We start from the raw sequence: 27,786 nt of genomic DNA, 5'->3' as shown, positions 1-27,786 counted from the left end.
GGACCTTTTTGCTATGAGGTGACAGTGCTAACAACTGCACGACCATGTTGTGTTTATTTGGTACATTTGACAGATACACTTTCCATTATAGCACAAAACTGGACCGTTCTCCCTTTTTGAGATCACAAGTCATTAAAAAAAAACCAACTAAACAGTACAGCTTGTGCTGTTAAGAGGTCTTTGACACGATTGGATGTACATCACGATCATTCATCAGTCAGAAAACCGGCATTCACAAAAAACAAACAAATTTTTTTTCAAATGGCTGAAATGAAGACTGCTGATTTTGCAAAGGACATGGAAACTGTTTGATCAACGATAAAAATCACTGTTACTATTTTTACCCCAAATACTTGCAGAATATACAAACGATGGTTGTGCAGCTTCATTCCTCAGCTTTTGGCAATGCAATGTCAGGCATTTAGAAAGCAACAGTGAATATGTTACATGCAACATTTAAAAATAACACCAAAAACAAAAGCCCAAAATCTGTGAACCAACATGATTTTCAGTAGGCTGTTAACCAAAAACCTCATCAAAGTCCTTCAGCCGGCAGCACTGAGAAATATGGGAATGCAGGGAAGCTACAGAGTATCTGGCATGGTACCCTGTACACAAATTTTCCAGCAGATACACTATTTACAAAAAGATGATATTAAATATCCCCTTAAATAGATAACCAAAGCATGAAATGCCATGGCATATAAATAGTTAATATCTGTCACTGTTGTAGAAGTATTTTCAAAGATTTTCTCTTGTTGCTCTCACGAATAAAACTAGCAGAAATGTTTTCAGGATTCACCTTTCTGACCGTGAAGTTGTCATACATAAAAGCAGAAGTCAAACTTCCTCTGTGCCATTTTAACCCTTATTCTTGGATAAACTACACAAGAAACTTGGTGCGGGTTCTGCGGATCTCTTTGCCAGTTAGCCAGTGTTAGCTGGGATAATGGATCTGTGTAATTATTGATCAAAGTGGGGATAAAATGCACTTTTAAAATTCATTATCCAATTATCCTGAAAGCTTTTCCCCCATATAACTGTTAAGATTGTCACTTGCAGAGAAAGTGAGACGGATTCCCTCAGCACACTGTTTGGTTCTGGCTGTCTCTGAATGGCTTCCCTATAATACTCCTTGAACTTGGCTTACATCTTAATTTTGGCATAGAGTTCATCGATCTGTTCTCTGAAGTGGCTCCGAAGCTCAGTCCTCTTGGCTTTCAGGGTTGGAGTCAGCAGACCGTTCTGGATAGAGAACATCTCGGGATGTAACACAATGTCCCTCACCTGCAGAGGGGAAAAAAGATAAATGACAGAGCAAACATTGACTTAAGTATTGCTGCAAATAATTTTTAAGGATGCATATATTGCAAAATTCTGGGTCTCTGAAGTGTAAATCTTGCACTGAAACCAGAAAGAGACTCACTCGTGCTTTTTCATGTAAAAAAAGATGAGAGATTAGCACAGTCACAGTGACATGTTTGGATCTTTCAAAATAAAACCAAAGTGATTGTGCACCATTAATTTCCTGGCAATATTTTCCTTGAGTGGAAAAACTAAAATTATTTTCCAAATTTACTTCAGTGGACATTCAGTTCAAATGAAGTCTGTTTGTGGGAAGCACTGGCTGTGCTTGAAGTTAGACAGGACCAGTCACCTGTTCAAAAGACTTGAGTCCCGTTTCTTTGCCCAAATTCAAGATGTCCTCCAGAATTGCCTTCTTCACATCCTAAAAGCAAAAGCAAAAAAAAAAGGTCAGAAGATGTTACACAGGCATACAGAGTGAGAGTCCACGTTCAGATTGCTGATAGTAATAAATCGGACCTTGTTGTCACACAGCTCAGAGTAAGAGCCTTCAAACCCTTTTTTCTTGGCCCAAATAGGTAAGAAGTCAGGATCGGGCACCACTATCCCCACCAGGCATGCCTTTAAAAGACAACATGGACCAGATGAGAATCAAATGCTTCAGACAGACTATTTGTGTAGATTTAAAAAAAAAAAAGAAAAAAAAAGAAACAAAAGTCTGAGATTTAAGCCTTACCTGTAAGCTGTCACCATGAACAAACACCTGGGTCACGGGGTCGCTGCGAACATAGATGTTTTCAATTTTCTCCGGGGCGATGTACTCTCCCTGTGCCAGCTTAAAAATGTGTTTCTTTCTGTCAATAACCTTCAGAGTGCCATTCTGCAGGGAACCACAAGAGCAATGTAAGTTTAGGTTTATGCACAGTGATCATCACCATTCGCATCACCACTCAGCCCGTTTTACTCACAGGAAGCCATTTCCCAATGTCACCAGTGTGCAGCCATCCATCCTTATCAATAGCCTCAGCTGTTCTGTCAGGATCTTTCAGGTATCCCTGGAATACATTTGGTCCTTTGACGCACACCTACAACAACCGAGATTATAAATAAGAAGCTGTTTGGTTTGTTGTTCTTGTTTTTATATCAACCCCGCTACATTTTGTTTTTACAAATAGTTTCTCGCTCACGTCCCCGTTTGAAGCCAACATTGATTTCAAATGTTAAAGGACAGCCTCTCCTTTAAAGGGTTTCCTTTTGTTGTATCTAAGGCAAGCTTCTAATTATGTGGTAGAATATTGAATTAAAAATGTATGAGGATAATGTAAACCTCAGGACACTGAGGCTAGTTTCAAAATAATACAATTTCCATGTTAGTTTTATAGAAGAAATGTGTCACTTAAATACATATTGTGGTTCTTTAATATGTTTATAATAGTTTTGCATTTAAATTCTGTGTCGCGTTTTTGCTTCTTTTTCTTTAAAAAAAATAAATAAATAAATTCTGGATCCTGTTACACAAAGTTCATGTTATTAAAACAATAAATTCAGTTTTGGCCTCTAGAAATCTGCTCACAGCCATGTACCAAGAAAAAAAGACGAGCTTCAGCTGTCAGACAGATGGGCTCACATTTGACTTTAGCAAAACAAGTGCAAGTCATCACCCCTCCACCACCGTGCTGACACCTGGTATGAAGTGTTTGTGCTGATATGCTGTGTGTGGCTTTGCCCCAAACATGAAGCTGTGCATTGTGAGCAAACAGTTTGATCTCACGACTTGTTCAGATGCAACTTTGCAAACCCGACATGTTCTTTTTAAAGGAAAGGAGAAGCTGCCTGGTCTTGGCAACCCTTCTAAAACAAGCCGAGCCTGTTCAGTCTTTTTTTTTTTTTTTTTAATTATGCTGTGTGTCACAGAGGTGCTCACACCCTTCTGATGATCAGTTGTATATCACCACCTGGCTGCTCTTAATTCCTATAGAAGCAGTAAGCAGTACTTTTTTCTACAGGGATGTATGGTTGTGTGAAAACTGACTGCAAGTCTCCGTAATGGCCGTATGCATTCGACGAATCCTATTCCTCACCTCTCCCTCTCCATTGGCTGCCAGATAATTCATTTCTGCCACATCCACCAGTTTAACAGCATTGCAGGGCAGAGGAGGCCCAACGTGACCTGATGACAGAGCAGTCATAGTGTCGTTTCATTCTTACAAGCATCACTGTGTCTACAAATTGCTAAATTTAGTGAAAGTCTTATATTTTACCTGCTGACCAGTCCCCAGGCATCGACATGGTACAGCCAGCTGTGCATTCAGTCTGACCGTAACCTTCATAAAACTGGAAAACGTTTACGTTATTAATGATATTCATAAACAAAGTATTAAAAAAAATTACAGATGAGATGACTGTGAATGTGGCTCACCTGACAGCCGAGAGCAGCTCTCAGGAAAGTCAGGATGGTCGGGGATACCGGGGCTGCTCCTGTAATCATGAGTCTCACACGGCCGCCGAGGCTCGCCTACAGTGCAAAACAAACATGAAAGCTCCAAAATGTCAACTCAAAACTAATTTATTATGCAACACAAAAACCGCTGCAGATTCATTTAACAAAATAATTTTGACGAAAAGGTCAAATGTGTGGGCGTGTTTATCCATTTTGTGTCTTTGTTCCTCTTTAGTGTACGTGCTCTTTGAAAGATTGTTAGGTGGCACGTAACATCTCCAAGTGCTTTAAAGTGTTTCGTGTTTACCTGCACTTTCTTGAAGATGAGTGTGTCCCACATGCTGTCTTTTCGGACCACTCCATTTTTAAGCTCCGCCTCTTTCCTTCTGAAGGCAAAATCAAGCAGCCATCTTTTCAGTGGCGTGTTGGCTTGACCAAAAACCTGCAGAGCAATGAGAAATATCCAAATCGTGTTTCGTGCAAAGCAGCAGACCAGAGAAACGGCACTTCTGACCACAAAAGCACATAAACAGCATAAACTGACCTTGTCAAACATGCGGTTGAGGAGGCGGGGGACAACAGGGAAAACTGTTGGCTGGAGTGTTTTCAGATCATCCATCAAGAGTCGAATGTCCCCTTGGAAGTAGCCGATTCGAGCCCCGTGGACGAGTACGACATACTGATGGAGGGGAAAAGATGCTGCTCATTCCAACTTTGACAAATTAAAAATGATATTTTTGACCACACGAGGGCACTAATGCTGCATCTAAACACACTAAGGCGGGGGAGTCACATGTAAGGCACAAGGGCCAGAATCGGTCTGCCAAAGACTCTAATCTGACCTACTGGACAACTGTGGAAAACATGAAGGAGTGCACAAATTTTAAACCTTTAATTGTATAATTCACACTGCTGATAAAACTCAAAAACACATGTATCAAATACTATACGCTAGGCATTAAGGGGTCTCACATCTCATGTCTCACAAACATTATACTAGCAGTCCTTCTCTGCTGACTCCTAAATATTACCTCCACTGATAAATTCATTGTGCATCTTAAGGTAAGCAACATACCTCCACAACCCTCTCAAACATGTGAGCTAGAGGGAGATAGGATACGTGAATGTCATTGGCGTTCAGCATGCAGTTTACCTGCAGAGGAACACACAAAACACATGCAGGTGAAGCACTCTGTACTTTACCTCCACTACACGCTCAAACATATGGGCCAAAGGCAGGAAGGAGATGACCACATCTTTACTTGTGGGCTTCAGTGTTTCCTAGACGACGCACGAGACCACACAGGACGGGACAGACGAGGGAGCAAGACAGACGGACAGAGGAAAATACAAAGAGGAATCAAGGAGAGGCAACAGGGGCCAGACAGGGATATTAGAGCCATGAGTCAGCTTCATGTTTTTTTCCATCTGACGTAGAAAAAAAAACGTATGAGAACAAAAGAAAATGTTTGATTGAACTGTTCCGAATCAGCTTCTACAAAGATGGATGAAGATTTTGGCTTTTTTATTACATTTAGCAAATAAATTCAATGACATGGTTTGTTTTTCTATAATCTACCTTTACATTCGTTATACAACAGGTGGTGTACTTCAAAACGCCATTTAACTTAATTAAGAACTGAGACTTAATGCTTCTTTTTTTTTTTTTTTTTTAAATCAGGTGTTGCCTTTCTTTCTCATCTTTGATGTTCATTTATCGCATCTTTAAAGGAGTACATGAAAAAAAAGAGGATACATGATTTCTTACAGTCTGATGACAACCTGAAGGCGACCCAGAGCCTCTGTGTTATTATTGTTTGGAAAGGTTTCAGTGAGATCAACCAATTGAAAATATTAGAGTGCCGGTGGGTGGGTTTGTTTACCTTGGTCAATTTAATGAAAGCACCAGTGTTGCAGACTACGTTTTCATGAGAAATCATTGCACCTTTTGGGTATCCTGAAAGTAAAGTTTAAGCAAAACAAACACAATAAAAAACAATTATGATGATATATAACATAAAAACATAACATTTCTGAAATGTTAACGCAATAACAACCCCGTACTCACCTGTTGTTCCAGAGGTAAAGCAGATAAGAGCCTGGTCATTTGGTTTGGGAGGCTGTAATCACAGAGCAACACTGATACGTCTATTACATTTAAAATACTTTTTTTTTTTTAAGATGGACACCAGTTGATCAAGCAAATTCATCGAAGTTTCACCAATGACTCTCACTGGAGTAATTTAGTCTAAAAGAAGAGCCTTTAAAAAAAACTCATGTTGTCAGTAGATCAGATAAAGATGGCGTGCTGTTCCTACTCACCACTGGTTGCTTGAGGTTAGCTTTACCCAAGGCCTGGAAACAAAAATGTACAAAAATTAGTACATCTGCAGGAAGTCCTGATAAGGGTCTGATTTCTACTTAGCTCGAACACGGCTGGATGGTTTCAAAAACACAAACAGAAACAGGCTGAAATATTCGAACCAGAGTCGCCTTCACAGTCATTTTTACATGCATGCAACAAAATTACAGTTCTATTCAACAGTGTCTTGATGCATGCTTAATCATCCCGGTAAGGCATTACTCAGTCTCAGCTGACTGCAGGTTTCTTCAACCTTATAAACAGTATATTTGCATAATGACTGAAAATAGCACCACTGTTGAAGAATCGGCTGTGAGGTCAGTTTCTTGATCAATAATATGAAAATGGTCATAAGAATTAATCAAAGAGCATTATGCCATTATGTACTGTTCATAAGGTTGAAGAAACCTACAGTCAGCTGGGACTGAAGAAGTCACTTGGATGAGTGACGAAACGTTCCTCCCAGTGACAATCTACGTCAAGATGAACAGAATCAACTTTCTGGGGACTACTCTCTATAGTGCAGACATAACACAGAAGATGACACAATTTGCTCTGCACATCAAGAATGAACATTTGTGAAACTCAAAAATGACAAATCCGATTCTTATTCTCACCTCCAGCTCCTTTAAACTCAGGATCTCGATGCCGTTCTCCTTTGCGCGGGTCACCAGGTCGCTGTCAAACGCCTCGATGAGAATAATCATCTTCACCGCTCGTGCTTTTCCGCTGACACAATCCAGAATCATCCGGGCCTTTTCAGGGACATCACAGATCACCGTTGAGATGTCGGCTGTGAAACAGACGGCGCCAAGCGAACCATTAATTTAATCTTCCATCGTCACGGCCCTTGATTTATAAAGCACTCTGACAGTGCTGCAGGCGATATGTGGTTAGTGTGAGATGGTGCCCTTTTTTATACCTCTATCAATAATGTAGTCAATGGCTTCAGCGCCGAGTGTGTCATACAGCGGGACAGCCACCAAGGAGTACGTGTAACAGGCGAGCTCTGTAATGGTCCACTGCACAGAAACAGTATCATTCATTTGAGTTCAGCCGTGGAAAAAAAGGAAAAAGAACAATAAACAACTTGGTAATGCTACAAGAATCATTTATGTCACAGAGATCTTAATGGAAAATTTGGAAAGAGTTCAATATCTGATACACCTTTTGACTAACAATATAACAGCTTCAAACAGTATTTATGTCAGATGGATGAATTAGTCATTACCTAACTCTTTCTACCAGGTCTCCCATCAGAAGTGTGCAGTGTGTCTACACTAAACCAGACACTTTGCAAGGATCACCTGTTCAGCTGCTCATTAATGTAAATCAGCAAATTACAGGGTAGCAACCTGCTTTTATGTCTACAGACATGGTCAAGATGACCTACTCAAGTTCAACATGAGCATCATGACTCTGAGCATGAAATGGTTGTTAGTACCAGACGGGCTGATCTCAGTATTTCAGAAACTGCTGATCTACTATGAAATTACCAAACAAATATCTCCTCAGTTAAAGAGGAGTGTCCGCAGTATAAATTTACCCTTTTAATCTGCCCTTGTAACGCAGGAATGCAGTTAGCTTGTGGTTAGTGATAACAGAAACACCGTAGGATAACATGAGAGGTAGAGCTGGGCGATAGAACGATAACGATATGTATCGCGATATAACTTTTACTCGATAGAGAAATTAAGCTATCGCGATAGACCTCGCCGCTCTTGTCCTCAAAAAAAAAAAAAAAAAAAAAAAAAAAAAAAAAAAAAAAGGTCAGCCAATCCAAATTAAGTAGCGCAGAGCCGAACCAATCACAGCCGCAGCGTCACGTCGCGTGACTTGTTACGTACAGCACAAGTGCCAAGCCGCACGTGTGTTTGTTTGGGAAGCAGCCAGCGGGTAATGGAGCCAGCGCATAATGGAGGAAATGAGTGTGCCGACTAGAAAAATCAACCGAGCGTGACCGAAGAGAAAACAGACGATGGTTCCAACGCCGGAGAGATTGTCGAACGGAAGAGCCATAGAAGTTCCGTAGCGTGAAGGTATTTCGGCTATTTCAAGTCTGACAAAAAACAGAGTAGCGTGCACTGTAAATTGTGCCGAAAGCAAGTCTGGAAATACAATAAACTGGTGCATGCGTCACACTGTGCGCCACGTTATTGTTTCGGTGAAATGAATTTCTACAATACTGTTAATTCTACTCTCTGTAGTGTTTAAATGCTTACATATACACACAGTTACTGTCCCTCCACACATACGACTCGGTTCTGCTTCTATGCCCCAGCTTTGTTTACTTTTTCCCACCGAGGCTTCTAGACTTCTGATTGGCCAACATTTCGGCACGGTTAGGAATCTAGCGCCACCTGCTGCTTTGGCATGTTCATAGCAGCGTTTTCTTTCATTTCTCCCTTTATGTGTGGACGGGATTATTTTTTAAAACGAAAACGGAAAATCTCCGTTTTCAAAAATACCCGTGTACGTGTGGACGTAGCCTCAGTCTCTGACTGGAAGCGCTAATTCGTCATTCGGCTTTTGTCAGACTAAAGTAACTGTTAAAACTGTTTGAAAAGCTCAGCTATACAACAAGGAGAGATTGAGAATTTCCTTTTAGTTCTCAGTTTACTTGATATTGACAAAAGTTAGTCAGTTTTGTCTGTTCTTCTGTAAAACAAACTAAGATTTATTTTTAGAATTAATACTTTATTTCTAAGTGGAATTGACAATTTAGTCTGTTTCGTTTGTTCTATTTTGAAACTTAAACGCTTTAGCGGCTGCCTTTTGTGTAGTTTGCAATATTTGCCTTTATTTATCTGAAAAAGTCTCATGTTCCTTAAGTACATCTACCCTGTTGAACTTATTATGGGAAATAAATATTTAAAAACAAGCTGCTGATTATTTCACATTTTACTTGTGAGCAACGGCACATTTAAATCTTACAAATATAGTTATTTGGCTTATATCGTGATAGATATCGTTATCGCCTGAAATGAAAAAAACATATCGTGATATGAAAAAATCTCATATCGCCCAGCTCTAATGAGAGGATGACGTAAGTTTTACCTCTGGTCTGTTCTGAGAGAAGATGCCGATGAATTTGTCTCCTGTGTGAGAGTGTCCTCTGTGAAGGAGGGCGGAGCCGATGCATTCTCCTCTATCTATTACCTGTGCAAAAAATAAAATTAAATCCAGTTTTTAAAATAAATTCCCACTTTGATGGTTGTAAAATCCCACACTGGCATGTCCGTGGTGCCCATCTAACCTCTTTATAAGTCTGCCATTCATATGGCTGGTTTGGTTTCCTCGATCCTAGACAAGGTCCATTATCTGCAAAAGAAAGAAACGTTTATCCAACATCAGCGTCTTTGGGGATTTCTCACATTTAGCAAGTACAAGAGAGACACTGACTTGATACTCTGAGCCCTCGTAGAAACACCTCGTATAACGTGCGTGCATCGTCGTAGTAGTGTGTCAGGTAAGAGCCGTCTTCGCACAACACCGATCTTCTCGCACGCTCACCACCCTGCAAGGAAACAGAGTTCATTAACTAATAATTAGCAAACTCGCCATGATCCCTTAACACGTTTATCTACTCATGAGCTCCAATGCAAAGACTGGGCTACAAGTGACAACATTGTGCACCCTGAAATAATAAAACAACATTCAATGAGGCCCCGTTCATCAGCAGCACCAACAGTGACTGTGTGAAAAACATTTTAGTACTTTTAATGTAACAGGAAGTGATGAAGTCATGGCTTGTAACTCCTAAAACTGACACTAACGCCAGCTGTGATTGAGTTTGTGGAGAAAATCCATTAACATTTCCAGTGAATGAAGTCAACTGTTCAGTGCTTTTTGCCCAGCGTCACTGTAAAAGGGATCAAACCTCGGAAATTCCACTAACAAATATGACCGTAAAACCGAAACCTAAATCCAGAGAGTTTAACTGGAGGGAAAAAAAAAAAAAAAAAAAAAAAAGAGATCACTCACTGGTAACTCCACTGACTGCAGTCCAAGATCACAGGGTGGTTTGAGGGCTTTTGGACGGGTGGCAAACCAGTAGGTGGTGATGGCCGCGAAGGCACCCATACCCATGAGGGCGTTGGTGGGAAAGCCTCGGACGTACTGCCGAAAGTCATCCAGCTCGGGAATCCGCAGCTGTCTCAGGACCTCCTGAGCCTGCATGGTCGTTTTGCAGTGAACCTGCAGAAAAACAGAAAACAATAAATGTCATTGGTCTCAAGTTTTAGTTTTAATTTAGCTCAGAGACTTGTGTGGAGAAGTGAAATATTTAGCACATAATATGACTGTAATAGGAACTTTTTCCATTTAGTGAAATTCTGTAAAGAGCCTGAAGCTACTTGATGCTGGCAACTCAAACTGAACAGTTTCATGGCCTCACTTTTCTCACATCATGTTCGAAACACAGGCCCTGGTTTTGTGGTTTGTTTTAGCTGTAAAGAAATCTGCCATCTGTCCCTCAGACACGTTAGTGCTGCTGCTTTTCCAACCTACACCACCCTGCCATCCACCTGTAGGCTCCAGGGTAATATTTATCATTTCTCATCATGCAACATGTTTAAAGGGCCAGACTCTTTTCTGAGGCTATAAGGAATCAAACAAACCAGGCTAAACCGTTGTTTTAATAATACATTCTGACCTTCACATTACAACAGGAACACATACAGAAATGTACTCTATAAAACTAAAGCATCAGCTTAAAAAACAGGCATGATTTACCCTATAAACCTTCTGTTAGCTACACATGAATCCCGACCCAGCCTAGTGATCTCAGGTTTGACATTAATATTTGCTGTAAAACTGCTGTAACACGATCTCAAAAGCCAAATGTTTTTAAAAGGACTATATCACGTCTACAGCTTTCACTTTTCTCTGACACAAACACCTATTTCTGGCAAACTGACGCGTTAACACAAAAACGTACTGCGCAAAATAAAAGCTTCAAGGATAAACTATAAGTGAATCATCCGAGGCTCACCGCAGAGATGGAGCAGCAGCACAGCTCAGTGATTCAGTAATGAACCAACTCTTCACTGCAACTGTTTTTTTTCTTCTTCTGTGGTTTAAAAATCTGAGTACCAGACTTACAATGAGTCAAACATTGGATGTAAATGTGAATATTTCTTTCAGTGAATGTGAATACTGAAGACTGGAAAATGAAAATACGTAATTACGTTTGTGTTTAAAACATCAAGATTTTTATTTATAATTATTTATATATATATATATATATATATATATATATATAAAAATAATCAAAAATTATAATCACGTTTGTTGAAATGCCGCAAATATCAGCTCCTGGGAATTATGGTTGATAAGCGCTTGAAAAAGCATACTGGCTGGGTTAGCAGAAAAATCAACAAATCCACTGATACAATGAGGAGGGTTAGCCATCTTGCACTTAAAACCAGTTTCCTTAATGATTAATAGTTTCATTTATCCCCATCTTTCCTTTTGTAATGTAGTTTGAGCGAGTACGTTTCCTGCTGCTCTCTGCAGAACTCTTACAGAAGTGTTTTGTTAGGACTGCATCGTGTTCAGTCATATATCGCATCTGTTCCTTTATTTGGAAGCTTAAGATTTCTGCTATTTATGACGTCAATATCCATCTAGTATGTGCCTTTATTTATAAGTTATATTCTAGCAAAGGAAATCTCCCTAAGCAGACTCACTTTAATGTCACCTCACAGGTACATGATTACTCAGCTTTATTTCCTAACTTCCTCCCTTGCAGAGGTAATTTTCCACAGTTCTTCTACTTCATTTGAAAACATTTCAGTAATCTGACATTCATTTTATGTAGTCAGATCATTTATTGTGTGCAAATGTTGTGTTTTTCCATAACAATGATATTTTTTCATATATGAAATAGATGGCAGCTTCAAGGTCAACTTTATCCCCTGCTGCACTGTGTTATTTGTTATCTTTGTCTTTTAAATTGTGCAGGTGAATTTTTTTTTTTTTTAACTGATGTTGTTAATAGAAGAAAAAGAAGAGGATGTGCTATCCCATTCAACAGCTGTGCATTTGACAACAAGGACATGGGAAATAAAAATGACTCCTGACACATTTCCTGATCACAAACCTCAGTGGAAATATAACAAGATGGGCGACCGCAGATGCTGAACAAAAGGAAGAGAAGCTTTCTGCTTTGGACGGTTTAGAAATGAGCTCACTGGGCTGGGCTCGCTCTTCACTCTCATGGACATATGGCTCTATTCTAATAAAATATTCATACAACAATAAAAGTGAGTCACAAGTAGGCTGAATGCCTGTTTTTTTAATGACATGTTAAATGAAATAAGAGAAGCCCGAAGAAGGAAAAAGCTATTTAAATTCACTAAAATAGTCAACTAGAATTTTTTTAATTATTACGAGTTAATATGGAAGCAGCACATTAAATAATCATTTAGAGCTACAACTTCTCACGCTGCCTTCTGTGCAGCTCACATTTTTTTTTTTTTTTTTAAATCAGCCTGGGCGGCTGGAAGCACATGAACTTTGTTTAACTCTTTTGACCTCTGTGGGGTAAATGAGCGAGCAGCAACAACAATTGACTTTTCACCTACTTCTATTATTATCAACAAACCTGTGACAAATGGAACCACTGCCAACTGGCACAAAGTTCTGCAGTGACGCTGTCATTGACTTATAATTGTGGATTCAATTAAATTTATATATACACATGTTAAATGACAAATAACTACTGTAAACTGAGCTGAGATGAGAATTTTTATATTGAAGAACAAACCACAAAGTAAAGGCTACATTCATTACAAGTGTTCGGATCCGTTTATCCTCTCGGAAGGAAAAAAAAAGGTTCCGAAATCATAAACGTTAAATTAAACTGTATTTTTAAACACCATAAAAAAGAGAAGCAGCAATAACATCTCTTTCAAATCACCTCAAGGACAACCTTAAGTGCAGCTAGGTACATTTTCACAAATCTAAGCACTGATTATTGACAGGCAGAAATAAAAATCAATCTCTTTACTCACTGCTCACAGCGTGTGTCTGAAGAAAGGTCGAGACCGTGGCCACAGTGGATATTTGAAAGGCCCTGTGCTGCTGCAGTTGCTATTAGAAGGACTCAGACTGACCTCTAATAGACCTCTGAAGTTCTCACAACTATGAATAGCAGAAACACGCCCCTTTCAAACAGAAACACACACACACACACACACACACACACACACACGACACACCACACAAGTCACTCACTGAGGTACTGTTTAGCTAACGGGTAACTCAAACTCATTGCCGGTTTCTTTACTGATGTGAGCTTTTTGTGTTTGTGAACACAGGTGTGCATTTGTCTGTTTGTAAAAGTAGCTTAAAAGTAATCTTAGAAAAAGCTCAGAACAAACTGAAAGCTGATCTGAGTGATTCGAGCATTTTTATTTATGTTTATTCAAGAGTGAATCACCAGTATCTTATCACACATTGTCTTTATCTACACAAACGGAGTGTTAAGTTCTTGTGTTGCTGAGCAGCCAATCTAATGAAGCTGTGGAACAAAGAGGTACGTACTGATTATATGTCATGCTGTGTATTCTGTGTGATAGATATGTTGACAGACCTGATCTAGCAGAGATGTCGACACCAACATACACTCGTCTCAGAATGTACAAAGTCACCAAATAATGTGTGCAAACCATATGTGCAGAGTCCTTCGTGTCTAAGATGAATAAAATAACATTTCCAAAAAATGATGGCTAACTAAGACGAGTTTATTTGTGAGTCTGGACATTTAGTGTATTACACAGTTTCTACATGGATTTAAAGTCTTCTGGCTCTAGCAAATCGTGGACTGAGTCGAATAAGTGTGATAAGTTGTGGCTATATTGAACAAAGTGAATGCAGATTTTTGTGAAAAGTAAAGGAAGCATGCAGGCTAAAATGTAGACATGCATGGAGTCAAGAAAACTCAGTGTGGATATGAATAATTTTAAGAGTTCAAGCCATTTTTAATTTTTAAGACTGATACTGAATACAGAATATCACATTTAAATCACCGATATTCTGTGATTTAAATGTGATATTCTGATATATCGGCTGATATTTTTCTTTCTTTGGGACACACGGAATGTAAATAGATTTTGTTTACATTTCTTACATTTTTAGTTATTTATTTAACTGTAGTGATCCAAACAAACAGGAAATTTCAGTGCGCCCTCTGATGGACAAACTGAAAATTAACATGGTTGAAGGGTGTTTCTTCCATATTTTTATTTATATCATGTTTCAAAACATTCACGGGACACCGTTTTTACAGCTGTTTTTCTGGACCTGTTGATCATAAGTAAAGTATACATTTAAAAATAGGACCTCATTAGCATAAGTTGGGTTTCACACTGATAAACAACTCGTTCAAAATCTCTGAACTCCTTAATGAGCAACAGAGAAAAAAAAGGTCCCAAAAAAATGACTAAATGTAACTCATGCACATGTCTCGCTTACTACTAACCCCTTTATTAAATTACAGTGTTTATGCCACACTGATCTTCTTCAGGTACAAAGGCAATGTCATTGTATCCACTCCTTTATTTACAGATCACACTGATGCAAAAATCCTACACTAGCCTACCATACAAGACAGCCTGCAGGGATCCAAATGACCTAATAAATTAAGAATGAGTTTATAAAATCATTTAACATTTTAAAATACAAACCTAAGAAATTTGGAGATTTGATTGTGTTTTGTGTTGTGTTAATATTTTAAAAATATTGTTTTGTAAGCCTGATTTTGTTTTAATTGGTTTTATATAGAAATAACTTAACAATCTTGGTTCAATAATTTATTATTTGCATCAGTAAACCACACGCTGCACAGACCGAGTGACATCTTCACACATCTTATTTTGCAAGTGTTCATTACAGACCTACTCTGAGAGTACGCGTTTCTGTTTGATGGCCAGCAGTGGCACATGACACTGGTGTCATGCTTTGCTAAGAGTTGTCAGAGGCAAAAGGTACCACTACACCCACCACCACCACCACCACCCCCCACTAACCATACTTGGCCTGGGAGGATGAGGAGCCAATGGCAGAGCCAGCTCGGCAGTCACCCCACAAACATAAGGCACTGGAAAAAAGAGGTGGAGGGGCAGTGGGTTCATTTGACACATAACAGAACATGAAGATAAGTTGGCAACAGCCTCAAGCTTGCAGGCAGGTTACAGCTGTTTGGTATAAGAGACACTCTTACCGCAGTCAGGAAGCTACAAAAAAAGCACAGTTGGTCAGTCATACTTGAATTCTTCTGAAATGCTTTGGTTCCTCTTAGAGGAATGATGCAAGACATCTGAAACCTTAAAGCAGTGTGATACTGAGCTGCTTAGTCAGTTGTTGAGCATCAGATAAACCTGTTTAATCTCATTATTACTACCTTATTAAAGGAGGGTTAAACATTAAGCTTTTAAACACATAAAACATAATCCCATGTTAACAAGTCAGCTGCTTTCTCTCAGCTTTACATGAACTGGGGTGGTATACAGTATAACTAAAACAGTAAGTGTCTTTTTTAAGTAAATTAAATAACGTGTGTTGTGTTATGGCTGTACTAAAATAAATGTTTAAATTTCTTTTGTTGAAACCAAACTTCACAGGTGAGCGGTGGAACTAACTGAGAAACCAAGGACGCTGCACGCTCATATGGCAGGGACTTGTTAATCCCAAAGTCGCCACTCCCTAAAGCATACCCCTTATTGTCTATTTTACTCAAAATAGGACCATAACGCACATAACCTGCCATTAGGAAGAATGCAGGTTTGAAGCACTTCCACACTGGCTTCCTCTTTCAGACCCAAATGCGGTCAATAGTAGGTCCAGCTGAGAAATAAAAAAGCATCAGTTAGTGTCAGTGAAGCACTGCTTCTGCTGTGTGAGAACACATGGTTTTGACAGTAGCTAAAACCATTTTCACACATGCACGCTGACCCTGATGGAGTTGCATGTGACAACACAAAGGTCCATACAGGCGAACATTAAACGGTTATAACCTGCTAGCTCCTTGGTGCAAAGTCTGTGTGGTGTCAGGTTGCAATGGTCTGAGAAGAGTGAATCATAAACCGATCTCTGAGGGCATCTTCTGCATCTTGCCCATTTTAGGGTCTTCTAAAAAGCACTTTGTGTTTAACTGAGATATGTAACAGTACAATTCTTTTCTGATATACCAAGATAAAGAAACTAGCATGGTATTTCAGTGTAAATCATCACCGTGCGCATCTATAAATCAGTGCCTGCTCCACTTCATCATTGTTGGTCTGTTAAAGACTTTCCTCTTTAAATTGCTCACTAAAGCGCACACTTTTTTGTACTCCGAGACACGATATCATCACTTCTTCATGATGAGACCAGGCTTAATGCAACATGTGTTGAAACTTGACAACAGCTTTCTCACTGGTGAGAGGAAACACCAAAAACTTCACTGGTAATTCAACAGTTTGAAAATAAAGCACAGCACAGCGCCTAGGAAGTGATTAAAAGAAAAAAAAAAAAAGAGGAGTCAATATATTCTTATGGATGTAATGAGATATCCTTGCATACAGTATAAATTCACAAGGGCATTCACACACCCTAAAGGCAACTGACAAACCAGTTTTTCCTGATTAGCGTGGCAGATGAGGGGCACTCTGAAAGGCGCACAGGAAGAGAAGACCTCCACCCATTTTTATGTGATCAACGTGGCAGACCAACTGACATGACCAGCATTACACTGAGAGACATCCCAGCACAGCTACAGGAGGCCTGCTTTAACTCGTATGAGGCTTCACTATAGTCTGTCATGTCCTGCGATCCTCTGGCTGACTGTGACTTTTAACCCTGGTTTTCGGACACATGACCTGACCTTGCACAAGACAACCAGACTAAAGATTGCAGGTCATAACCTCCTTGATGAAACCACACACTCCAAGTCACATGGTCACACAGCGGAGGGGGAAAGAGAGGGTGGAGGACGAGCTCGCTTAAGTAGGACAAAGGTCACACAACTCTTAACAACTCCCGACACACCATTGGGGCAAAGCAAAAAAACAACCTAACATAGTGCTTTCACAGTGAAACATTACATTATAAAACCCCAAAAGCATCATTATGCTTTAATTTGCATCACTATCCTTTAAATCGCTAAGATTTGCTGCCAATCTGAAGTTTAGCAAGCACTATTTACACGGTAAATAGTTGTGCTTGCTAACATGTGCTAATTAACACAGATCACATGGAGGGCTAGAAATGTCAGTGGATTTGTGGCAAACTTGAATCCATTTAGCAGTTTTTTCATTAAAGAGGTGCTAAGAGGAAAAAAAGGGGGATCCTCCAAGATCCTATTGATTTTGGATCATCTTTTCCAAGAATGTAACTACTATTTTATTTTATAAGCAATCTGCCACAAAAGCAGCACGCCAGAGCTGATTGTTGTGTAAACATCATCCAGCTCAGTCCTTCCACCTTGCTAGCACCAAAGCAGACAGAAAGGCTGATACTGGTACTGTCGAAAGACTAAAGGCCACATGGCAAACCACGCTGTGCCACATACTGGGTTTGCTTTAATGAAAGCTCCTCCTCTACTTGAGTACTAAAACCGCCCACACGATTGCATCTTTATGGTAACTGTTCATGTGACTGCCCTGCATGACCGCAACAGCATTACCTAGTGTTTCAAAAATTGGGTTTAAAATGGGAGGAAAACAGCAGGCGGCATTCCAGAGATTCCTGTTAGAGGAAGTTTGCATAAAAACGCCTTCAGACACAAGCACATATCAGAGCTGCTCTCCAAAAAGTGATGTACACCAACAACTGACTGCTAAGCACTCAATTCACTTTCACCTCATTTTCTTTCTTATAGAAGAGGCTGGAACTTATTCATAATACTCAAGTATCCAACTACCGGCTACCAGCTGTCCATGACTTCTAGTCTGAGAGATTTTTTTCCTTTGAGGGGAAATGACAGAAACAGTCCAGCTTTTGAGTGGAAAACCTGCTGTTTTTCTCATATCTGCAGTTAATTCTAAACACACGAATGTTTCACATTTCAACAAGCTGTTAAACCTGCTTGATTTGTCTAATATGCATGAAAGTGAGTCTGCTCAACAATCTTATGTTTAATTTGATATCTGGAACATGCATGTTGTCCTCCAGCACAAGTAGGCAAGATATAAAGTATCTGCTGGCAAATGAAAGAGCTACAATTGAATGTAGAGTAAATGATGGCCATCTGCATCTCAAAGGGGCAGCAATCACAGGCCAGTCAGAATAGCTGTGGAGAAAGAAATTGAGATGCACTGATTGACCAGCCAGGAACCAGAATTACACAGTTTCCACTGTTCTTAACGTGGATTGGTGACTGGCTGGTCATGCATGCATTACTCACACATGGCAGCACAGGCAAATAGTCCCACGCAAACTCTTCACTCATGTTGGACATGACTGTTTGCAGCTTACTAAAGTAAGCTGCAAACATATCTGAAACAACAAACTTAAAAAGACACTTAAACGTGGACATTTTAAAGAAGCTAACAAAGGCAAAATGGCTAGCAGCCTCGGTATGAGCAAAGGATCAGATCAGTTATGGGGAGAGGAATAAAAAAAAAAGGGAAAAGGTTGATGATCTGTTATCTGGTAACAATATAAAAATACAGAAAAATTATGTATTTTTATAAATAAATCTGCTGCACTTGTTAGTTGTGGTAAAATATGTCAGGTAAAGGTGGGTGTACAGCAACTCATGTTCATTCGTTATTTGTAACTTTTTTCCAGGGGCAGGACAGTTTACTTTCAGTGTTGAGAGAAAAGTATATAACTTACAGAAGCCTGTCACATTTAAATAAGTCTTTATCACAAAAAATCACTATGGGCAAGTCACACTAGGTGAAAAATCAGAAATTGGAATAGGCCAAGAAAACTACAATGGTGGATCTCTAATGAGAACGTCAAAGACATTGTGTCACTATGATATGCTCCACTGGTCACTGGTAAGGACATGGAAAGTTCCTGGAATATCTGCCTGTTGCTTAGCACATCATCCTTAAAACAGCAACTTGGTCCTGCACAGCTACACACTGTGGTCAGAAAGCAAAAACAAAACCTTTAAACTCTCAATCCGTGTTTTCAGATTCATTCTCAAAGTTTACAACTTTCCAAAAGCGGAAAAAAGAAACAGTTCAAGTTCACGGCGGTGGCTTCACTAAAAGCCATGTTCTCATTTTAAACAAAATAGATGTAGCCAACATTTTGACATTGAGTGGAAATTGGAGGAAACAGCAGCACGCGCTACTACTATCCGGTGTGGACCACTTTGGTCACTCTCTCTCTCTCTCACACACACACACACACACACACACACACACACACACACACACGCGGAGTTATGAGTGATTTGGCGGGATGCCACCACAGTAGATAACAGTTACATTGTTACTCCTTGTCCACTTCTTATCTTTATTTAACAATGACGTGCGCGTGTAGCACGCTCACACCGACTATCAGCAGTGATGTTAGTAATAAAGAAATGATACATATGAAATAAAAAGTTTTTTTGAAAAAAAAGAAAAAGGATTATCATCAGAGGCGTTGGTGACGTTTTCATCCCTGTTGCTACGTGTCCCTGTCTGTTTTCTTTTCAGAGGGCTGGTCCGTTCAGCCTACACGCGGGTTTATCGCTGATAAACAGACCCACAAACATCAAAAATGAACAGCTCGTTCTGATCACGCACTAAATATCATGCTGCTCATCGTCAGATTAGCGGAAACGAAGATATAATGCGGAGAAAAGACATAAAACGAGGCTGGGGTCTGGTCTATTTAAAGCAACAATAAGAGCAGCCCTTTCGGTGGCTTCATCCTGCTCTAACTTTTGCACACGGGCCTCGGTAGAGGAGCTCAGAGCTACGCTGCCTTTTTTCGGTTTTTAAGAGTCAAATGTTGGCACTAACCTGTTTGCAGCAGCAGACTTTAACGCGTTTCTTGAGGAAGCAGCGGCAGCAGAAGCAGCGGCGGGCGGCAGTGGCGGTTTACACTTTGTTCAGCTGGTGCAGCTACCAGCCAATCAGAGGCGGCTTCACGTGTTGCTTTCGTAAAGTCTGAGAGGCGTTCGGTCATTGGTCAGTTAGTTGTGACGGTCGATAGAGCGTTTCACATCCATGTGAATGAAATCAGGTACATCCGAATCGAGTAATTAACGAATACTAGCTAATTTTAAGACACCCTTACTTTTTTTTAATTGCTACTCAGGAGAATAGTGTTTAGAGGTTTAGTGAATGACTGCAGTGAGACTATTTGAAGTTATTTCCACCCCCAACTTAAAATATACAGTCAGTCCTTTAGGGAGTTCATTTGATTAAAGAATAGACTAAACATCTGCAGCTCCATTTGTCCTGTCAATTTAAGGTGGCACCTGAAGGCACCTTAAATTAAAAGTTCCAATTCAACAATGTAAAAATACTCAATTACAAGCTTTTCAAAGAAGTTATGTGAACACCTGTTAACAACTACTACCTGACAACCAGACAATCAAGCACCAGCCAGAAATCACCACTTGAATCTTAAACGGGGTACTTTGAACATTTATCATGTGTTTGTCATTAGTCAAATATGTAAGTCTTCTAATTCTATCTGCTGCCTTTCCTCATTTTCCATCTTCAACATCTTTTTCCAATATATCCACTGTCCCACTGCACATGCCACTAGTGGAATACATAAAATATACTTACATACACAATTTGAACACATAAAGTTACAATCACAATTATCTTAGTTTTGTATTTTCTAATTAATTTTTATTTCATTTTGACTTTTTGTTTTTTAATTAGGTGTAGTTTCAGTTAGCTTCCAGGGCTTATCTTCTTATTTTGGTTTAACTTTTATTGTTTGAAAATGTTGAGTTTTTATTCAATTCTGTGTTGGTTTTAGTGTTTTTAATGATTACTGTATGGAGGGCAAGTGTCAGAGGCCAGATTTAGTAAATTCACCACAGGCATTACAATAAAAACACAACTTTTTGAAAGCAGTCGACTTACAGCCTCGTAGATGTCCTCAATAACCATGTCCTTTAGCAAACTAACAAATACTAGAACCAGGGTTTTAGTTTTCTAAGTTTCAAAATTGTTTCAATTATGAGGGGGGTATCTAAAATCTTTTTCATGTCTAGTTTTTCATGTTTAGTTTTGGAAAGAGGTAAACTCTTTATCTTGTTAAAAGAACTCTGGAACGAGAATTTTTAATTGGAACTGTAGTTCTTTTCTTATATTAAAATATCTCAGGGTTTGGATGTGCAGTCAAAGTCTACTTAAGTTCTTTAAACTGACAGAAAGAGCAGTTGCACTGGCTCGGCCCACAAAAGATCAAAGCGGCTGTTCCAACGCACCGCACCACGTTCCAATTATTATGCAAATTGTGTTTAAGTGTCATAAAGATTAAATAAGTTGTTTTTTAAATTAAACCCATGGATGGAATTATGTCTCAGGACTCTTTGTATCACTGAAAACAATCTCGGACACCTATGATCATTAGTTTGCCAGGTGAGCCCAATTAAAGGAAAAACTACTAAAGAAGGATATTCCACATTATTAAGCAAATCCCCAATTTTCAGGCAGTATAGGAAGGAAAAATGATCCCTCTGCTGCTGAAAAGCGTGAAATAGTTGAATTCCTTGGACACGTAATGAAAACCTTAGATATTTCATGAAAATTTAAGCGTGATCACCATAATGTTAAGAGATTTGTGGCTGAGTCAGAGCACACACGTGTTTGTGCAGACAAAGGCACAATGATGAAGGTTTCTGCCATACAAATACATCAGATTAAGAGAGCAGTTGCTAAAAGGCCATTACAAAGCAGCAAACACATATTTGAAGCTGCTGGTGCCTCTGGAGTCCTGCGAACATCAAGGTGTAGGATCCTCCAGAGACTTGCTGTTGTGCATAAACCTTCTATTCGGCCACCCCTAACCAATGCTCACAAGCAGAAACGGCTACAGTGGGACCAGAACTACAAGAAGACTAATTTTCAAACAGTTTTGTTCACTGATGAGTGCCGTGCAACCCTGGATGGTCCAGATGGAGTGGTGGATGGCTGGTGGAAGGCCACCATGTCCCAGCAAGGCTGCGTCATCAGCAAGGAGGTGGTGGAGTCATGTTTTGAGCCGGAATCACGGGGAGAGAGCTGGTCGGCCCCTTTAGGGTCCCTGAAGGTGTGAAAATGATCTCTGCACAGTATGTGGAGTTTCTGACTGACCACTTTCCATGGTAGAAAGAGAAGAACTGTGTCTTCTGCAACACAACCATCTTCATGCAAGACAATGCACCATCTCATGCTACAACAACAAGAGGAAAAAGGAGAGGACCTCATGGTGTGGTACCCATTCTTCCCCAACTTCAGTCCTACTGAGAACCTTTGGAGCATCCTCAAGCAAAGAAATCTGAGGGTGGGAGGCAGTTCACATCCAAACAGCAGCACTGGGAGACTCTTCTGACATCCTGCAAAGACATTCAAGTAGAAACCTTCCAAAAACTTACAAGTTCCATGGATGCAAGAATTGTAAACCTGCTATCAAATAAGTGGTCCTATGTTAATATGTAACTTGACCTGTTAAGATGTTTTTGATTGAAATAGCTTTTGATTTCAATGAAATTGATCTACTAATGCTGCAAATTCAACAAATGACCATTTTCAATTCTCTACAACCTATAAAATCTTTTGAAACTCTGTGTGCGTAATAATTTGGAACAGTGCGTTTTAAGTTTTTTTATTTAAAAAAAATGTTTTCATTGGGAGTTTTGTTCAGTAACACTTGAATTATACTCTATTGGTCGATGACTCAAAAATTATGCCGACTGTCATTTGAATCCACTATTTAGGAAAAACAGAGAAAAATATCATTTGCATAATAATTTGGAACGCGGTGTATGTGGTCTATAATTTAAAAATGGAATTGACATCTCTTGCTTATCAAATTCACAGTCACAGGGGGCTGGAGCTTATCCAAGCTGTCATACGTGGCAGGCAGGGTGTACTCTGGACAGGTCAGGGCTAACACGTGGAGCCAATCATTCAGCTTCAGATTCATATCTGAAGTCAATTTTGAGTCACTGGTTAACATGTTTCGACTCTGGGAGTTTAAAAAACACAGGACCTTCTTACTGAGAGGCAAAAGTGCTCTTATCAAGAAACCTGATCCTCCTCCCCTTAGACAACCTGCAACAGGAAACTGAAAGTCATTTGACAAACATTATAATTTAACGTTGTGGTGACATAAAAACACATTTTAAGACAGCTATGACGACAGAAATCCATAAAGGCAATGAACCAACCCAAAGACTGGAAAAACAGCAACAGCAATAAAAAAAGGGTGCACACTCTGAAACAGAGAATCAATAATGCTCGCTATGAAGTCACTGGCAGTCTGTTATATCACCACCAGAGAGGTTAAAGGTGACCTGTTTCCCTCACCTACATCGTAACCACCTCTGATAACTCTGGCTTTACAAACAGCACCGAGTTCTACAAAGTAAACAAGCATACTGTCAAATTTTTACCAACTACAGTTTAGAGATAAGCATTTACATTACATATGTACTCATATGCTGCATTTCACACTACTACAAGCCACTATCTGAAAGGGAAAAATTCTACCTTTTTCACAGCTGTATGCACTTGTTAAATTTAGACCGTAGCCAATAAACAACTTAAACTGCAAACAATTATGGGAACCATTATGTAATCTTTCTATTTTGGATACGACGTTCACATCCAATTTTCTGTGAGATTTGCAGCTTTGGGAATTGGAAAGCCTCTTTAAGATGACTTTAGTATTTTTAAACTACAGCAAATTTAAACTTTTATGAAACTTTAAAAAATATATATACTAGAGGTGGACTGAATTATAATATCTCTAACATTGTATTGCTAAAATTCTTGTTGACCGTTGATCCTGAGGTCCCCCACCAGAGTACTTCACTTTTTTTTTTCGGTCCACTTAAATGTTTCAAATCATCAAACAAACTCTAATATTAGAAAAAGATAACCCAAGTAAATACTAAATGCAACTTTGTATTTAGTATTTACATTCAGAGAAGTTTACAATTCACCAAAAGTCACCCTTTCCGTTTCTTCATTAGGTTTATCTGCAAACACCACACAGCTAACTTACCCCATTGAACTCTCATGGAATTGTTTGAGTGCTTGACAAAAAACAAAACAAAACAAAGAAACCCAATCCCAAATCTAAGTCAATATTTTCAAATGATTTAAGATGAATGCCTTTGAGAAGTCCAGTTATTTTCTTTTCAGACTACCATATATGACATATAACTTTATGACTATATAACTTATTTTAAAGAGTTTTTCCTGGTAGTGGAAAGCATCTATCACATACCACAGTAACCTGGAGCACTATAATATTGTTTATTTGTCTTTAAAAGAAAGCATAATGAACAGCGTCTCTGCATAAAGATCCTGGCCACTGCATTTCCCGGATTGTAACACAAGAGGGAGCGCTTTTGCCATTAGAGCAGCTATTATTCCTGTTGTTGAGTATTTGATCACAAGCCTCCTTTAAAGGATCTAAATTCTCTCTGACAAAATTACAATATAATTTGTTGTGGAGAAAATGTGTTTATTGTAAGTTTCTTGTGGCTCAGTAGTAATGTAAGACTTCTGTAACTGCTGATCAGAAACATGCTGTTCAGCAGGAGATATCTGCAGAACGACATGGAAAGATAAACTGGCGGTGTAAACGCAAAACGTTGCCAAACGTGTACGTTTTGAGTCTTCGTTTTAAAAGTCAAGAAGTTACCCAAGAGTCTGATAAGTCTGCCTTCCTTTCTAATTTATGAAAAAAGAAATCAATGAATCACAGTTAGGAAGAAGGAAGAGCTCTGTGATGATGATGATGACTATGTGGGACTTTAAATATGGGCGATGTGTCTTTCTGGTCTTTGTCAGTATCAACGGAAGGCCCTTCAGAGAGAGTTGGACTAGATTTGGACAGCATCGCTCTGAGACAAGATGTCCTCAACTTTATATATTACAGTCCCAGATGCTTGTCTTGTGTTAATATGACTTAAGTGTTAAAAGCTTTAAAGAGTGTAATGATAGTCAAGGTTTCTCCTAATCGAAACTCAGGTCAAAGTATAAAAGACTGTAATTTAGAGGTATGTGAATGTTTGTATTTTATGCAACGTTCACACATATTTCTGCAGATTTCTTTGCTACTCTATGATTAAATAGCATTTTTCTGACAAAGGCCCAGATATTACTTTAGGTATAGTCTGAATTTAAACGGACAAGCTTCCTTCTCTAGCTTTAACGGCTTAAATAGTTCCAGTCTTCGTTTTTCAAAGGGGCCCTGAAGCTGCTTAACCATGCAGTCTGAACTCAGCTTAGATCATTTCCACGGGCTCATTGGGGACCGTGTGAACTGCTGCAGTTCAGGCGGAGGGTGGCGCACCAAGCCAAAGGATTGTGTCTGGGACCCTCAGAGGTCACCACGGGTCAGAGCGCAGCGCCTGACAACACGGTCCACAGCGGCTACTGCTGCACACTGAGCCGCTGTTAGGCTTCGTGACTGGAGGCTTGTTTATGGTGTTTCAGTGGGGGGTTTTATCTCGCAGCGATGCCATTTGCAATAAAATAAAAAATAAATTATTATGATTAGAAAATAACCTAAAATGCAAAGATTGCACCAGACTCCCACAGGCATACTTGTCAGTCATCTTAAAAACAGATCCTCTGGGTGAATATTATTCTTTTATGTGCAAACTGGAGCTTTGAACAGCCAACAGAAACCATTTGAACATCCACACTGAATTTCTTTAGCAGCCCGCTGATATAACTGTACAAAAAAAGTTAATTTTAGCAAGAAAAAACTGATCATGCACACATGAGCAACATATAACATTATCATACAAAAAGAGTCTTAATCATCTGATTTATGTTCAGATCTTGTTGATCTACTTTTGCATGTAAAGTAAAACTAAAAAAAAATGGATTTAACATGAGCGATGTGTCCTGTTAGGAATACTATAGGCTCACTTTAAACATACACTATTACACTATTATTAAATATATACAATAAATTTATTAAAATGTTCACAAAGAGAATTCACATGTGATTTATATTCAGTTTGCTGTGTTACATTTTCGCTAAGATCTCTTAAATGTCATTTTATACCACTTGCCATTTTGTGCCATTTTAGGGGAACAGAGTGATATTTAAATGCATATTTATTCATATGCGCTCTTGTGTCAAAAGTCCGCATTAGAGTTTATTTCTCAGTAAATTGAATTAAATTAGCTAATACAAAAGTAATCTACACATTTTTGCTGTTTTTTAATGCCGTAAGAACTTTTTCTTTCTGTGGTGTTCAACAGGTGCTTGCTTTGCGACTGAATGCAAGTGCGCACGAGATAAATCAGCCCAGAAAGCGCGATTCTGTGCCCAGTGAGTGTACAGACTGCAGCAGTTTGATTTCATTCAAAGTAGATTGTTTAATATGCTCTAAAAAAGATAGTAATGCTTTTGCTCCTGAACAAACTAAAAGTTAAGCAGTTAATTTGCTGCAAAAATGTTACAGAAGCTGAGAAAGAAGGAGAAAAGGTGTGATAAAAGCTGACAGATGAGTGATTTCATTGTCAAGGCACAAAAAACTATTAATATGTATCCCATTTATTAAAACATTCGAAGTTTTACCAACAATAATTATCTGAATATGAAATACATTTAATGGATCACTACGAAACAAAAACCGTTAGGCTGAGAAACCCCGACTCACGAGTTGGTTTCCTTCTGACGCAACTCTGCCGTTTAAAGTCTGACAGCAAAAACTTCCAGTATTTAATTCAGTTTCTTTTACAAAAGCAACAGCGCACAAGTCCCACAATATTTCAAAGGACAAACACATAAAAAAAGTGTTAAAAACTCCACACTCAAGTAATTGGATTTTATGCCCCCGTCCAGCACGCTCGCGCCTTTCTCTCCATGGTGCTCTAAAAACTCTCCAAAAGCTTCAGATGTCTTGTGAGCTTTTCTTTCTCGATCTCCGCCGCTTTTAATTCGTCGACATCGCTCACAGGATCAAATATATCCAAGCACAGTGAAAGTTTCGAGATTAAAACGTTCTCATTGGAAGAAAAAAAAAGGAGCTGGATCAAACTGTTTTGGCGCATGAGAGCACTTTGAATCTGTGAGAAGGAGCGCACACAATAAATCTGTTGTTAACCTTGCTGTGAAAATATGTTTGAAGAAAACAGCCAATTGTTGTATGAAATGTATTCAAGTATAAAATAATGCCCTTTGTTTGGGAGAAAAACTTCAGCAATGTGAGGGTACAAAAGTCCCCTGTGGCATTTACCAGCACCCTTTGTGCTGTTTGCGCTTTGGCGTCTCCACTTGGCGCATTACCCAGGCCCCTTTAAACGCGATTGTTTCTTTCTTTCTAATGACATTTACCGGATCAAAACATGCTGTTAATTCGATCAGAAAGCTTCACCCTTCATAACAATGGCAGTATAATTTCTCCCAAAGTTTGTTAAGTTGACCGAAATTAGGCAAATGAATAGGGGTCTCCAGGCTACCCATCTTGCAGGTGACGGGGAATAATGCGCGTTCACACCAGCTGCATTCTTCTTTATTTCTCCCTTTCTTTCACAGCATTATTAAAATTTAG

The 27,786-nt window shown here is 39.2% G+C and overlaps 1 protein-coding gene across 3 annotated transcripts; it reads right to left on the bottom strand.

Annotated features, from left to right (window-relative positions):
• Positions 1–35: 35 nt before the first annotated feature.
• On the bottom strand, positions 36–20,186 carry acsl1a (acyl-CoA synthetase long chain family member 1a). Of its 3 annotated transcripts, XM_080879712.1 has the most exons (22): positions 20,057–20,150; positions 13,124–13,276; positions 10,092–10,304; positions 9,510–9,624; positions 9,364–9,428; positions 9,165–9,266; positions 7,030–7,129; positions 6,725–6,900; positions 6,068–6,100; positions 5,814–5,865; positions 5,629–5,702; positions 4,821–4,898; positions 4,290–4,424; positions 4,053–4,187; positions 3,725–3,820; positions 3,567–3,639; positions 3,387–3,475; positions 2,274–2,390; positions 2,042–2,185; positions 1,825–1,926; positions 1,658–1,729; positions 36–1,287 (listed from the first exon to the last, which is right to left on the bottom strand). In XM_080879712.1, the coding sequence occupies exons 3-22, from the start codon at positions 10,284–10,286 to the stop codon at positions 1,147–1,149; spliced, it is 2,094 nt and encodes a 697-aa protein (XP_080735838.1). In that variant the 5' UTR covers positions 10,287–10,304; positions 13,124–13,276; positions 20,057–20,150; the 3' UTR covers positions 36–1,146. The 3 variants fall into 3 exon arrangements, with proteins under 3 accessions (XP_080735838.1, XP_080735839.1, XP_080735837.1); XM_080879713.1 differs by lacking the exons at positions 4,821–4,898; positions 13,124–13,276 and adding an exon at positions 4,949–5,026 and having other exon boundaries at positions 20,057–20,186; XM_080879711.1 differs by lacking the exon at positions 13,124–13,276 and having other exon boundaries at positions 20,057–20,186.
• Positions 20,187–27,786: the final 7,600 nt, after the last annotated feature.

Source organism: Rhamphochromis sp. 'chilingali' (genome assembly GCF_963969265.1).
Source record: "Rhamphochromis sp. 'chilingali' genome assembly, chromosome: 4".
In the NCBI taxonomy this organism is placed as follows: Eukaryota; Metazoa; Chordata; class Actinopteri; order Cichliformes; family Cichlidae; genus Rhamphochromis; species Rhamphochromis sp. 'chilingali'.
The sequence above is the reverse complement of the archived record's forward strand: the minus strand, read 5'-3'. Positions and strand labels throughout refer to the sequence as shown.